At 40.0% G+C, this 16,642-nt stretch overlaps 1 protein-coding gene across 2 annotated transcripts in view; it reads right to left on the bottom strand.

Annotated features, from left to right (window-relative positions):
- The window catches only part of VSNL1 (visinin like 1), an 87,062-nt gene that overhangs the window by 45,034 nt on the left and 25,386 nt on the right, over window positions 1-16,642 (bottom strand). For both annotated transcript variants that reach the window (XM_058019816.1, XM_058019817.1), the window contains exon 2: window positions 2,051-2,219. In XM_058019816.1, coding sequence (XP_057875799.1) covers window positions 2,051-2,212 — 162 coding nt within the window. In that variant the 5' untranslated portion in view covers window positions 2,213-2,219. The remainder of the gene's footprint in view (window positions 1-2,050; window positions 2,220-16,642) is intronic.

Consider the following 16,642-nt stretch of genomic DNA (forward strand, 5'->3'; position numbering starts at 1 on the left):
ATGAATTTCACATCTGGGGGTTTATCTGCAGCCAGAAGCTGGGGTAGACAGAATGTCCAACACAAGAAGTTGCCACCATGGCCAACACTCAGACTATGAGCTCCTCAGAGACATTATTTTACAAGCATTTCTGTGACATACACAGAAGTAAAGCTCTGGATTTACTACAGATAATCATATTTCTCCTCACAAAATTAGTATTTTGCCCCATATGAACATTAAATACAGGATGACAATAAACTAGACTAAATATATGGCAGTGCCATTACATAGCAAAATCAAACCCCACAACTACCAAAGCGAGGCAGAGAATGACATTTCATGTCCATGTCTAAAGATACATGAGGCCATAAAACTAAAAGCTGGATATTGCAGCTTAGTAAGATTACAAAGCTGTCTTCAAATTTCAGGAGCAAAATACTGCTTGTGCTCTTCATGTTATTTTTTGCACTACCATCTCTGAAAACATGATATTGAATTTACTCTCTGATATGTCTTCTATCTATGAATGCTTCAAACACCTGTTTGAAGGAAGGAAATCCTGGAAGTTCTGAGTTATTTCCTGATGTTTTTCCTCACAGCATACAAAATCATAAGAAAATCCAAACCAAATCACCACCCCACCAAAAAATCAACCAAAAAAGCCCCAAACATACAAACCAAAAAAAAAAAAAAAAAACCAAAACAAACAAAAACACAAAACAAAGCAAATCACCAAAAACCACATTTACTGTGATTTTCCAAAAAGAAAAAATTATTTCTGAAGAGTTGACATACTTTATTAAGAATTTTTTAAAGCAGGTTTACTTTTTCCAGAAAGATGTATGAGCAATGACTGGATGTCTGCTCTTGTTGGATGTGCAGTGAGTACTGTTTAACATGGAACTTATAAATGATCAGTCAATAACAAGTAAAACACCTGAGGCTGTACAGATTCTTTCATCTAAAAATATAATTCATTACAGACTCATTTGTTACTTAAGAATAGGATTGTGAGGCAACACCTTTAGCCACGAATATTAAAATATGAAGACAGAAGCTTATTTTGTAAGCTGAATTAGAAGTTTATGCTAGAGCCATTCATTAGAAAGAAAAATTGTCTAGGTAATACTTTGCAGAGTGATCTGGTTCAATTTTGAAGAAATTTAGGAAAGAACTGCAGAGTGCATCTGAGGAAAACAACAGTCCCACTTGTCTGCAAAAATTGCCCATGTGCTCAACAGTAACTACTTACAATGTGAGGCTGAAGAAAAATAAAACAGCCTTTCAAATGTATTTATGATCCTACAGTTCATCATTGCCATTCAATATTTGTCCTAATTAACAGTACTTTGAAGTGTCTGACCTTTAGGTCGACACTCAATTCTGAATTAAAATATAATTATCTTTTTAACATGAATACATTTTTTATGCTTCCCCCATGTTCTTCTTGTTACAGAATAAATACATAATAAATGTAAGGGAAAGACTGCATTGAACATGACAAAGTAATGAAAAACAAGAAGAAAATAAACAGATCAGCTTGCTTTCCCTTCCCAATAAAGTGAGAAAAAAGTGACAGCAGAGAAAAAATAAAGGCAATATCTAAAATTTATGGAAGAAATTCTTTGTGCACAGTGCATAATTTATCTGCAAGTCATACTGCCATAAAAGTTCACCACTTTTATATAAATATGTCCAGCAATCACATTGTTTATATTGAACAGGACCATGGCCATCCTTTAAAGGTGAACAACATCACCTTTAAAATTTGAAATTCACATCATGAATTTCAGAGCACAGAGAATGTATTACATTTCTTGTGAATAAATCGCAGCTTTTTTCCTAAACTTTTGGTTCCTGTCACTATAGTTACACAAATCACTGGTGTGATGAGGGTAACACTTCCCACTCATTATCTCCTTCACCATTGCTTCTCCAAGCAAAGTTATTCCTCAGTCCAAATGACCAGCAGCTCTGGACCATATGTTTGCTTTACATTACTTCATAACTCTTTCTACAGTCAAACAACTTACTTTTAAGTTAACAAATAACTTAGTAAATAACTTACTTTTACGTAGAGCTGCTGAAACTCCTCAAGGTTCAGTCTGCCACTTGGACAGTCCTTTAGAAATCCTTTGTACCACTGTTTTAGCTCATGTTCATTGAACTCCGTGCTCTTCACCAGATCCTCCATCACCTCAGGGGCCAGCTTACTATTTTGTTTCCCCATTTTTTGCCTTAGGAAGAAATAAATGAATACAATTAGCCAAATGTGAACATTTTAAACTGGAAATAGCCACATAACTTGAACAATTGTTTTGTATTCACTGCTGCCTTCAGGCAAAGGTAACTTCACAGATTTGTTAATGAACACGACCCTAAGTTATGCTTGATTATTGGAGGCTGAAAATAGTGAAAAAGGCAACGCTCTTCTTTCATTCAGGAATCTTAAGGCCTGGAGACAGATTACTCTCATTTGCCTTAAAATTAGGCAATTTACAGCTTTTCTTTACAGTAAGACTGAAAATGATTACTTTTTTTTCTTTGACCGTAACTAGAAAAAGAATCACAGATTCAAGGATGTCCACAGAATTCCTCTTTATCTTGAAAATATCTTCTGAGATGACAGCTACATTAGTAGCTACTCCTCACATGTCCAAGGCTGTGGACAGACAGGCTTGTAACACACAGCATTAGGTATTCCACCGGGAGGAAACAATGCAAGAGTCCACAAACTTGGTCTCAAACAATGACAAAAGCAAACTGTAAAAATAAATTTAATTCATATGCATTTATACATATACATGCATACATACACATATGTATAAATAGATGTGTATTTATTTATTATTATTATATTTATATATTTAATGCATAATCGATAAACAGACTGTTTACATTTCATCACTGTTTACATTTCATGATCATTAACTCCAAAGATATTCACTGCATTTGTTATATACATTTTGTATATATTTCAAATATTAAACAGAAATACAAACTTTGTGTGTCTGTATAGATAAATACCGCAATTTCAGTACTACTCATGTTGGCCCTTCGAGATACTTTCAGGTTGACATTTGACCAAAGAGGTCCTTTGAGAGAACTTTCGAGAAAACCTCATCTTTAACATTTTCCAATTTCACCGAAGTTTTTTCATGACAGATCTTTTAGTTTCTTTTTAGTCAGATGATAGACAACACTTAACTTGTCCTGTAGAGAACTGCAAAGCAACAAATAATTTCTTTCCAGAGCAGAGCTTTACATTTCCATTTTTATCTCCAGTTTAGCATCTGTGTCTAATGACTGCATCACACCATGCATTGATTTCTAGTCCATATTACCACCCACTCCCAATTTTAATCTATTGCTTTTGGCATCTTCCCCTATTTCAAAGCAGAAGTTTTTTTCTCCTCAAAAGGATAAACATTGTTCTGCTCCAACAAATCAATATATTTATATAATTAACTTTATGGGAATATTCCTCGAGCAGGTGCAAAGTTAATAATTCCTCGTGGTCTCTGTGTGTGGTGAACATGTCCCCTGGTGCCACAGTACCAGCAGCACCAGGTCTGCTCCTAAAAGATCTCATGGCACCTCTCCCTTCTGGCCATGGTCCTCCCTGGTCTAAACTTACTCCATGCTCTAAACTCACTTTGATGCTCTTCCAAAGTCCTGTTCACAGATTTCAGTAAACTTAGCACAAATATGTGAGAGTTCAATCTTCCAGTTAAGTGTCACAGCTAAAACTGTGCAGATGTCCAGAAATCAGCTATTTTGACTAAATGATGGGTTTGCACTTTATGGTATTTAGAACAACTGCCCCAGCCTTATCTCTGAAGTCCCCATTTTCTCATGTATGACAATGACCCAGTTCGGCACATTCTGAATTTAAATCCCATGGAGATTAAAGTACACTAATGCAGTTATTTCTCTCTAATGCAGTTATTTCTCTAGCTCCCACTCAGATAGGTTTTACAGGAAACAGTGACTTCTTCAAATTTGTTTTATTCTTTATGGGCTGTGTTTTCTTCCTCTCTTTTATTTACACACTGCTATGTTATCATATAGATTGCAAGAGTTCTACTGTCATTACATTGCAAGGGTTCCATATTGCCAGAGTTTCATACCTCCTTGATGTTTCTTGTAGACAGCTCCTCCAAGCACTGACTCTCCCTTGCCCTCACAGCAGCCACTGACTCCAGTTCCCCTCAGCCAACCAATCCACTCTTTTATAACACTCTGCTGACTGGCTGCAGCTGCGGCCTGTTAACATCAGGCCTGCTCCTAATCCTTAGTAATTGGCTCAGCTGCAACTCTTTAGGGGGTAAGATTACCTTCTATAACACCTTCATTTACCCATACTGTATCCCCCTACACTGTTACCTTTTGAAGTCATAAGGCGCTTTGCTTAGGATCCAGAAAATCCCTAAAGACACTCAGCAGTTATAGTAACTATCCTAGGTAGATTCAAAAAACCATTCTTCACCAGGATTCATATCCCCATAAGTATTTAACTCAATATTTATGGATGAAAAAAAAGCATCCTCAATGGGCAAAAATCAGGTGGTTTTGACTGACCATTTTTCTGTTATAGCAGCTTTTTGATCCATATTAGCTTTACAGCCCTTGGGCCTGGCACTACAGAGAGCTGGAACAGAACAGATGTGGTGAATTGGTGAATCTCAGCCACATCTGCCAGAGTTACCTTTGCTGTTTTCAGTGATGGGAACATAATCCACTGTACAACACTTACAGAGCATGGAGTGGGCCTGCATGTGTGTAAGAATACATGAATAAAGACACACATATCCACACATAACCTATCATCAGAGTCAGAGAAACAAGTCATCAGCCTTTGCCTCAGTGATCCTGGTCCCTAATTTTGGGCAGCTGCCTGTCACAGGTTGTCCAGTAAGTGCCAAACACCTTTCAGCCATTTCTGATGTACCTCACCACAGAACATCTCCTAGTAAAGGAAACCACAGTTGGCATTTTGATAAACACACAGAAACTATTTTTTCCACAGAACCAAACCAGTATTTGAGAAAGATACAATTTGTGATTTCTGGGTTCTGCATTATTTGCTGCTCCAGCATTATTATGGTGAATAATCTGCTGGGCTCTGTTTGGGACAGAGTCAGCAAACTGACCAAGCCGGTCACAATGCTTTCCTGGAATTAGAAGCACTCATTCTTTCTTCATGTCTTAAAGCTCTTTTCTCAGAGAAATTGAATTACAATCTGCAAGAAAGCTCAAGAGTCTCATATAATTATCAAATACAAACTCAGACTTCTGGCTCTGGGAGAGCCATCTTATTTGGGAATAAAACTCAAATATGTAGATTATCTAGTTAATCGTATCCTAACATCTTCTAAAGCTTCATTGAATCTCTTATTATTATTGAAAAAGTACAATCATCCATTAGCAATGAGTATGCTACTACCAACACATTTAGTTTTCTAAAATGAAAACTATTTTTAATTAACTTACAATCACAGTTTCCCAAACAAGCTTTGTCCTTGTGAAAATCTACAAATATGCCTTAGGAAAAGACAGGAGAAAGCAGCTGCACAGTGTTGTCATTACATTGCAAGAGTTCTATTATCATTACATTGTAAGGGTTCCATATTGCCAGAGTTTCATACCTCCTTGATGTTTCTTGTAGGCAGCTCCTCCAGGCACTGACTCTTCCTCGCCCTCACAGCAGCCACTGACTCCAGTTCCCCTCAGCCAACCAATCCACTCTTTTATAACACTCTGCTGATTGGCTGCAGCTGCGGCCTGTTAACATCAGGCCTGCTCCTAACCCTTAGTAATTGGCTCAGCTGCAACTCCTTAGGGGGTAAGATTACATTCTATAGCACCTTCATTTACCCATACTGTATCCCCCTACAGTACAGTCACTAAGATTTCAAGAATAGGAAAGATCACTCTGCAAGCATTTTTTCGTTTAGTAAACTTTATATTTTTCAACTATAAATTTGTTCCTAAGTGCCATATTTCCAACCAAGCACCGCTATTCATAATCGGTTGTGTTTTCTGGCAAAAAAATCACAAAAATAAAAAAATAAAGTCTTCATGTGGGGGAGAGATTCCCAATAACCAAGGAACCAGGTATGTGGGTGCCACATAGCATGGACACAATGTCAGGTCTATTCCCAGTGAGATTACTCTGGCAGGAGAATACTTATTAACACTAGCAAGGACAACACAATCGAAATTAGAGATCAAGAAAAACACTAAAACTCTACTGTTGTGATACAAGTAGCAAGAGCAATGAAGGATGAGTTTTAAAACATATCACTTTTCTGAAACACTTGAAAAGGCAGTCATCCATCCAGAGAAAATTGCTTTTCAGAAATACTTGGTAGGCTACTCCAGTATTTCATTAAGTAACACCTTAATTGCTGCTTGTACAGGCCCACAGAAAAGTCAGATTTTAAAGATGGAATTTTGTTAAACAGCCAATCCCCAACCTAAGGCAGTCCAGCAGCAGGTGGGGCAGTATGAGGATGGATCTGCCTGTGTTTTGCCTTGCTGGACCTCAGGAGGCTCACACCAGACAGCTCCTCCAGCTTTGAGGCCTGATATTGTTTGTGTGATGTATTCCCTGCAATGCTATCATGTCCCACACATGCTTGTGTTGTTTCAAAAGCTCTCCACTCCATCATCATCCAGACCTCCTGGACAATGGCAAGGCTTTTTCCCTAAAATATTTCACAGCAGGTCCTGCACAGGTTTATCAGGTCTGCCTCTCCCATTTGGCTTGCCAGCAGTAAACTGTCAGTGTGAGCACAGTTTTGCAAAAAAAAAATGTAAACTGCACACCTAAAAAATAAAAAAATTAATTTGAATAACAAAACATGACTGATAGAATATTGTTTGCTTTTTAATGATCTCAAAAGACCTCCCAGCTGTTGCTTACACAGCTCCATTCCCAGTCTTCTTTCCCCTCCTCTCATTCCCCTTCAGCCTCCTTGGCATCTGCTCACTGTTCAAAGGGACCAAGAGCAAACAAATTAAATTTGTCTGTTCCTAAGGAAGAGTGAATTGTGTGCTGCCTGAGATCTCCTATTTGTGCTGAAAAGGAACCCAAATTCCACTGAGAAGACAGCACCAACAATGTCCAACAATATCCCTATAACCCAGCTCTGTGTTGTTTTGCTTGCTATCCTTGGACATAGTTACATAACCCATTCTCTTTCCAAGCTGCTTTAGGAAAAGTGTTGCCAGCAGTTTGAGGGAGGTGATTCTTCCCCTCTGCCCAGCACTCGTGAGACAGCTCTCACCATTCCCCAGGTTGCTGTGTCCAGTGCTGGGTTCCCTACACTGGACAGACATGGACTTACTGGAGTGCAGCAAAGGGCCACAAAGGTGATGAGCACTGGTTATAGGAAGGAAACCTGAGAGGGCTGGGGCTGTTCAGCCTGCAGGAGAGAAGGCTCAGGGGGTCTTGTCAGTGTGGGTCTAAATACCCAATGAGGGGAACAAAGACAGCAGAGCCAGCCTCCTCTCAGTGGTGCCCAGTGATACAAGGGGCAATGGGCACAAATTCAAATTCAGGAAATCCTCTCTTGATGTAAGAGAACATTTCTTTACAGAGCAGGTGATTCAACACTGAAACAGATTACCCAGAAAGGTTGTGGAGTTTCCATCCTTGAAGATATTCAAAACCCATCTGGAGCAATCATCTATAGTGGACCATGCTTGAGCCGGGGCTTGGACTTGAGCATCTTTGGAAGCCCCCTCCAATCCTGGTGATTCTGTCATTCTGTGAAACACAGGGAATGTGTTTCACACATACATGGGCCAGTCACACCACCTATTTTTGATATCCACAGTAGCAGCTTAAATTTCACTCAATTCCCACATGGATAGCTGAGAAAAAAAGTGCTCTTTCAAGGCAACCTTTGGAGAAGAGGTACTGGTGACTCAAGCCACCTTCCTCCTGGTTCCAGGAGTGCAGAAAGATTCACCTCATAACCCTGGGCAAAAGCACCAAAGTGATTTAGGCTACCCAACTTATTCCCATGTACTCTGGCTGCTTTGAAACGTGCCCATTGTTCCCATGCTCACTTTCCCAGTAATTCTGCAGGAGTTAGGTAGCTGCTAGTCAACCAATACCTCTGCAGCCTCGCGAGGTCTGTGCATTAAATGAATTCTCCTGTATGGTGCATGTTCTTCTTGCTCTTCCCTGGCTTTGAGAAGTGGGAATGAGTCGTGTGGACTATGCCAGAGGCAAATGACAACACTCACTTTGCCAGCTCAGCTGTGCTGGCAGGCACTCATTAGGCTGGAAGGAAAACTGTGGTTCATCCCCACCCCTGTGCCCACTCCCAGCCCACGGGCTCCCACAGGAACGTGCTGACTCCTGGGCACGACATGTGAAACCCAGGCACTGAGCAAGCAGGAGTGCTGGGTGCCTTTGCAGTCTTTCACCCAATGCAAATCTATAAACAGCACACCTGTGTATAGACTCCAAGACACACACATATACACGGGCAACAAAACCCCGAACAATTAATGCTGGGGAAAGCAAAGACATATGTCTATAATCTACAGTAGCAGAATAATTTCCCCATGATTTTTAAGCAGACTGTTTATCAAATTTCCAGCCTTGTGCTGATAACTCCTAACAGCTCCCAGCATTGTTCCTTTCTCTTCAGGCTGTGTCAGATACTGCCTTTTCTCTACTAATGCCAGCATGAGGGATAGATAGAAAGGCTATCAAGCCACACAGATGCCTCATTCCTTCAAATACATTTATTATGTAACAGAAGAAGAAATTTGGAGCTAAAGTCTGCCTTTCGCACACAAAATAAGCAACAGCCTCACACCCAAAGTCCCATGGAAATAAGTATCCAAGGACTGATATGTTTGGAAAATATAAAGAATTTTGCTATCCCCATGGAGAGAGACTTTTTGCTGGGAGCTGCAATGACATGACAAGGGACGTTGGTTTTCAGCTGAAAGAAGGCAGATTTAGCCTGGATATAAGGAAGACATATTTTACAGTAAAGGTGATGAGGCACTGGAACAAGTTGTTCAGAGAAATTGTAGATGTTCCATCCCTGAAAGTGTTCAAAGCCACGTTGGATGGGGCTATAGGCAACCTGTTCCCTGTTCTAGGGAAGGTTCCTTGCCCATGGCAGAGAGGCAGGAACTAGATGATTTTTAAGTTCCCTTCTGTCCCAAATTGTTATACAGCGATATTTTCCCTAAGCAGATAGTGAAGCACCTCTTCACATCAGTTGTTGATACAGTTTCTAAGTCAGCTTGCATGTAACAGGGATGATGCTGAGCCCTCTCCTAACCACTCAGTAAAACCCTTTTTTCTCCCAACACATGCAAAAGATGAAGGTATTTTAAAGAAGGTTCTGGCACGGTGGCATGATATCAGCTCTTAAGATTCTGACAAAATATAAGTCCCTACACTATGATTAAGCCTTCTGAAAGAGGGATCAGCCAGCCTAGAAGGGACTTTCTCCTTTCACTGTCTCTCCTTTGAGTGGCCTTTATTTCATGATGTCATGGCATCTGCAGCTCTCCAGATTCCCACAGGAAAAGAACTGCCTCACTCAGCTCAGTCCCATCTTCCTACTCTTTTCTCAGAACCCCTGGATCCAAACCCAGAGCAGCTCCACACCTGCACTTTGCCGACGAGAAAGAACCACTGCAACAACCTGTAGGAGTGGAAGATGAAAGCAATCCAGCTGCTTTCCAGGTGTTTGCTGTCAGGACAGAAAAGGCAGGCAAGGAGCAGCATAGCAGACACTGGCAGAGGTACCGGGGCAGAAGGTGCCCAGCACAGTGACAGCCAAATGGGGCAATGCCAAGCAATGGCCCTGCTCTGGCTGACCCTGCTCAGTGGGCCTAAGCACCACACAGTCTTCAGAAGTCCCTCCCAACCTTCACAGTTCTAAGATTCAAGAACTGCAGATATCCTTTCAGTAGCTGTTGTGGGAGAAAACTGATTACCAGGTATAGGTAGATTTATAATTTATAGACTTTCATGTTGTTATATAGGCCGTAGTGATATCAGGACCATGGTTTTCCTTTTACCCAGACACAAAACTGACCCTGAACTGACCCTGAAGCTCCCTGCTTCATACAAAACTTAGGGCTCTTTTTTAAGTTTTTAACCTGCCATGATCAAAAAATTAGAATTGACATGTAAGTGTGTATGAGGAATAACCTCTTTGTTGTGTAGGTGACCAAGCACTGGAACAGATTGCCCAGAGGCTGTGGAGTCTCCCCACTGGAGATATTCAAGAACCATCTGGAACAACCCTGTGCCATGAGCTCTGGGATGACCCTGCTTGAGCAGGACCAGATGATCCACTGCAGTCCCTTCCAACCTGATCCATTCTGTGATTCTGTGTTTGTGTAACACCATACTGAAATTAGAAGCAGCCATGATTTACTGATAACATAAACCTCAAACTACGGATGAAAAAATAGGCTAGGTTCCAATTTATGTGGCACTACAGCAAAAATTGGAATAAATCCAGTGATTTCAGATTACTTTACTGGCTTTACCAAATATCAGATTCAGGCCTGTAAGCTCTCTCTGTAAAATAAATGGGGGAAAATAGAGAGTAATGGCATTAAGGAATGCAATTATCCAACCAAATTGAATAATGAATGCAGAAAAGAGGCCTAAGCAAAAGAAGAGAGATATATTTTTAAATTTTATTTGAAATGAGATGGATATTCAATTAGATTCAAGCAATAAAGAAAGCATTTGAAAGGGTAAAACCTGTACAGGGGGATGCTCTAACTTAACAATGACTGATATGTAGGGTTTTTCTCTCTAGGTGACTAGAAAGCTAATACTGAACTTATTTTATTAAAAGTGTTTGTTTTCTGTTAATTGTGGAATAAAGCAAAAGAGTGTTCTCTACATTTTCAACATGAGAATCAGGGGCCATTCCAGACCCTCAAGTAGCTCCGCTGTTGATGCAGCCCTGTGAATCACAGCAGGGATCTATTCACAGCCCGAGGCTGAAGCCAGCAGCTTGGGTAGAAACAAACCTGCAGACAATGGTGTGAACGACATGGCAGGGTCTCATTTCTGCTCCCTTTTCTCATTTGGATTGGGAAATTGCTTACAAAAAGCCATAGCTGGCTTTCCTCCTTTACAAGTGGACAGAGATGACAGGACAAAGTGTAACTTACTTGCATTGTCTAGTAAGAAACAAGTGCTTAGAAGAGTTTCCAGGCTCTACCAGTTAGTTTTAAACTTGGAAAGACAGGGGCAAAACCCTTCTTTGGTTTGTTCTTTCTTTCAGGCTCTTTTAGATCACATGGAGGAGTGTCCACGTTTCTGGTGAAAGCTGAGACTCTGAATGCTCAGTCCTCTTTAAGAAAATTTTTGCTTCCCCCTAACCTCCGTTATTTGGCTTTGATACATCGTAGCTCAAGCTTGTTTGTTTCTGGTTTATTTTCGTCCAAGTCCCCTTTTTCCCAATATTTCAATAAAATTTAGGAATTTATATATTCTATATTGTGAATTTAGTGATTAATTTCTGACAAGAACAATCAGCTTGTTAATGTTGAGTGTCAGACACATACGTGAGTAAATCTGTTGCCATAGTTTCATTTTGCTATTGGTCCAGTGTCTGTAGACAGTGGTGATAGTAATTAACAAAGAGGTATGATTTGAAGAGGAAGACTGATTTTTCAGCAATGGAATGAGTATTTTCTTCACTGAACCATTGTCCAGTAAATTCTGTCCTTGTAAATAATAATCTTAAAATGCTTGCAGAACATTTACCTTTCTCTAATAATTCATATGATGAATAGCATTGCAATCACCTAATTATCCACAGTGCTCCAACATCAGAGCTTTGCTATGACAGATTTGTTTTGTACCTTATATGAAATATAAGAGTTTTTGACTGCTTTCTCTGAGGTTTTATTCTAGAATATTGTTTCCAATAGTCTTTCCCTCAAGAGATGAGAAGTCTGTAACCTCCCGGACATTACAACTTCAAAGTGGCCACAGGAGAAAATTGCACAGCAGCATTACATAAAGGTCACTTGCTGAGCCTTGCATTTCAAAGAGTGTTTTATACAATTTTAGATATGTCAGAGATCTGTGCAATATTCAGTACTGAACCTTTTCTGGGATAGTGTCTGTAAACATCTCTTTTTTGAGGGACGATTGACAAGGCATGCGTGAACATTATAGCTTCCCTGAGCACGTTCCAGTGTTCTGGATCCATTCTACACTTGTGTAGACTGTAAACAATTATTTACTTTTGCTATGCCAAAGCGTATCTACATTTCCTCTGCCCGAGACACAGATTTTTTTTGTCAATTTGTACAGACTAGTGTCAATTCTAGCATCAATTAAAATGCTGCTTTTCTTTGAGATAAAGATTATTGAAGGTTCACGCTTGGGGATACAGTTTTTTAGACTTTAGCCACTGCCTTGACTTCATTTACATGTATGCACAATTTTTTTTCTTAGTTTTAATTTGTCTGTAAATAAATATTCATCTGTAACAATGCTATTAAAAAATAAAATAATGTTATCTAAAAAGTTAACATGTGCTTTCTCGCTTAAATTACAGGATGTTTTATTTGCTATCAGTTTGTTTTATTGTTAGTTTGAAATGTCATTTTACTCTTCTGTCTGATACATGCAAAACCAAATTCCCTAAGGTGATATGCTTACCAAGAAGTACTTTTACTGTTCACCTTCCAGCCTCATTTCAATTTGAGTTTGATTCCATCAGGTGCCTTTTTAGAACTCTGACTCATAAGTCATTGTCTTGATAGTACACGCTTCAGTCTTCTCTTATATACATTTTCCTCATCACAATAACTGCCCTGACTCCTGCAAAGGTGGATTAATCAAATCTTTGCTGTTTAAAAAGTCAGTTGTCTTTGGTCCCTCTGCAGTCAATGGAGAGGGCCAGAAATTTCAGTGATTCACCCCGTGCAGAAGAGACATCTGAAAGAGGCAGGATGAATATATGTGTGTGTATTTTAAGACACAATGAATCAGCAAGCATCTCTTTCCTTCTGCCACTTGTAGAGGCAGCCCTCTAACCCTTCTTGGATCTGAAACTGGATTTCTAAATGCTTAAAGTGACGCAAGAAAAGTCCCACCTTGCTCATTGGCGGTGGATAACCTAATGCTGTTCCTGATCTCACTAGGAAAACATACATTTGCCAAAGTCCATTGCTATTCCTATGCATCACAACACTTATTCAGGTGTGATTAATGCCATTACAAGTACAACATGCTGGTGTACCAAATGCAATCCTTCCCACAATGCTATTTATGTCCTCATAGCAGTGGAAAAACTCTCTGCCACTCTTTTCCAGGCCCCCACAAAACAAAATAGTTTTAAATAGCTGAACTGCAGAGATCAAATTGTTCAGGATTGTTTCATTACGCCCTTGTCATTTCCTGCTTTTTCCTCAATATAGTTCTTAACCAAGTAATGAACTGATCTCTAAGAAAAATCTTTTTTATTATTATTAAATACAATATTCTTTTGCAACAAATTTCACTCTGACCATCTAAATGCTATATTAACTTCTCCCTCCAACTCATCTCTAATATCCACCTCCCTCTTTACCCAACAGAGTCCCTTTAGCAGCCATGTCCAGTGGTGCAAAGCCTTGTCTTACTGCACTGGATTCTCAGGGAGAAGCAGGTATGGTGAGCACTGTATGGCCCTCCTCCAGTCTGCTGGGAATAACAGCAGCCACGATCAGTGCTCAGACTGGTTTCTCTCTGTTCCCAACTCACACAGTAGTGACAGGATCTCTTTTTCATCTAGCTCATGCTCCTGTGTCCTGTGATGACAACTGTGATTCGCAAAGGGTGGAGTAAAACTGAGCAGTGATATCAGCACACGGTCTGTAAATAGTGTTGTGATAACTGAAATAAATATAAGCTAACACATACAGACACACTTCAAACCTTCGTTTCCATTCCATTTCTGCATGAAAAGGAGCACCCCAGACCCTGGTGTTAGCTGGCTTTTGCACACCCATGACTGCTGTACATGAGCTGATTTCAACAGATCATTTTGACCTATGTGCTAAACTCCACATTACAAAAAACCACGTGGCTGTGTTACAGCTGATGTTAACAGGAGTGGTTAGCAGGAAAGCAGATTACAGCTTTTTATTTTACTAAAAACCTTTCAAATTCAAAATAAAGTGTTTGTATCATTGTGGCTAGTGATCCATTGATGCAATGTTCCCCCCAAACTCGTTACAAATGAATCTCCAGAACTGTCCCTTGTGACTGCTTCAGATGGAGCCTGATTAAATGCAGAGGAAATATATTACTGAGAAGATGAATCATAATTCTGCAGAATGAAATCAATGGCTTTACACCTTTGAGTTGTACACAGGGTTGATCAAAAATGTTATTCATACAAATGAGTGAACAGATGAATCGTGTACACAGCTTGGACAGGAAAAAGGTTGCTAAAACTCAATCAGAAGTAGCCTTGACTATGACTGAAAGCCAGAAGAAAAATTGAAAATGCTTTCTCTAAGGTAGAACTTTCAAATAAAAATTCTTTCTTTGCCCTGATATGAAATGCAGGTTTTTTTCATCACTTTTGATACTATGGTTTGGAATAAATGCAAAAATTTTACTTAAGAGTGGTGGGATGGCTCATTTGAAATAACATTTTAGTTTCTCCAATCTAGCTCTAGGCTGACAGGTTGTTAACAAGGATGAGATGCCCTAAGAAGCACCACCGGTATGACTTCAGCCACTCCAGTGAACTCAGCTGCTGAGACACAGGGTGGATGTCTCAGACACCTTAGGTCCTTTCAGGTGGCACCAGACACCTCCACTTAAGCAGATGGACCAGCCAAATGAGATCTTTCCCTCCAGACTTAGACACCTAACTTTGAATCACAGAATCTTTAGCTTGGAAGAAACGTCTAAGATCAATTCCAACCTTTACCTCAGCACCACTGTGTTCACCACTAAACCATATCCCCAGGTGGCACAACCGTGTGCCTTTATGACACTTACAGGAATGGTGACACCATTACTTCCCTGGGCAGACTATTCCTATGTCTGACCACCCTTTGAGTGAAGAAATTTTTCTTCATATACAATCTAAACTTTTCCTAATGCAACTTGAAGCTATTTCCTCTAACCCCGTCATTTTTACCTGGGCAGAAACCAACCCCCAACACCAGCTTGAACCTAACAGTTAAATGCTGCAGTGCCTTGTTTCCATAGCAGAGAAAAGTCATTGCAGAGAAACCTTGCTCAGTGAAATTGATTCATCAAGATTGCATCTAAAGGCTCTCCCTCTGGAGTTTATGAAAAATGTTTGCCTTCCCTTAATCCTCATTTATGCCATGCAGGCAGCATCTGAGAGCTGGGAGGGAAATAAGGTGTTTCTGATGCCACTTAACACACTGACACTGCTGTGCAATGCTGTGCTAGACATCAAGCTGTGAGCCCTCCTGCCCCCTCCAGCAGGCACACACCCAAGCAGCAAAGAGGGCATGTGCAGCCAGGTGCTGTGCCAGCAGTGCCCAAAGCAGGGCTGCCAACTCACCTGCTCTCTGTGCCTGCATGGATCCAACCACAGAACCACGGAATTGTTCGGGTTGGAGAAGATCTTTAAGAACATCGAGTCCAACCAGCACCACCAAGTCCCCTCTGCTGTTTCACAGAATAATGCACAAGAGGTCCAAATCACAGCTGACCTCATTTTTCAACGTTGACTACGATCCTTAATGGATATTGGAGCAAAAAGGTCAAAGCTGGGAATGTGTGAAACTGAACTAGTCCCACCATGTCTGAATTTAGAAGTATTTACTGACAGCTGTGCTTCCTCCTCTAGGACATTCCCTTTCCAGAGCAGCCAATCCCATTTCTGTCATACAGCACAAAATTGATTCAAATTTTAATATGGCTTTAATGCAGACTGAATCTATTGGAAAACCCAGCATCAAAAAGCAATTATGCATATGACTATTAGTTTGACGTTTCCTCATTGTTAATTAACATGTGTTAATTAACACCTACTAGTAACACTTTGAAATCACTCATAGGTAATATAGATGAGCCTCATAAACCCTTCTTCCTGGAAAAATATAAGTATTTTTACAGGTGATAGAACTACTAGCAAGGTTATATATTGAGAGGAAAAAAGGTTGTATATTGAGAGGAAAAAAGAATGCACTCTGACATTAATATTGATAGAAACTGCAAAATGAGCAAAAAGGACAAAGCAAAAGGAATGCTGGCTGTCTCAGAGGAGACTCTATGTCCCCAGTACAGGAACCTCATTATTATTTAATGACCTTAATGGCAAGCCTCTGAGCCTTGTGTATGTCCTTCATAACTAAAGACTAACTACAAATACAACCCAGTAAATCTCAGCCATGAAGCATTTGAAAGCTGTTAGCTATTTCCTCGGGTTTTGACTTCATTTATACAGTACAATAGTTCTGCAAGACAGCATGGTAAAACATGCAACATTCCATGGGTCCCAAATACGAATCACAGCATATGGTCTTTCTGCTAAATGATGCCAGAGGGAGACAGGGAGGGAGAGAGAGAAAGCCTCTCGTGCTAAAGGACAGCACAATTTCATCATTTCATACATTAAAAGTAATTGAAACAATTTCTTCCAACTGTTTTTCAATGAGA

This window comes from Melospiza georgiana, chromosome 3, assembly GCF_028018845.1.
Source record: "Melospiza georgiana isolate bMelGeo1 chromosome 3, bMelGeo1.pri, whole genome shotgun sequence".
In the NCBI taxonomy this organism is placed as follows: Eukaryota; Metazoa; Chordata; class Aves; order Passeriformes; family Passerellidae; genus Melospiza; species Melospiza georgiana.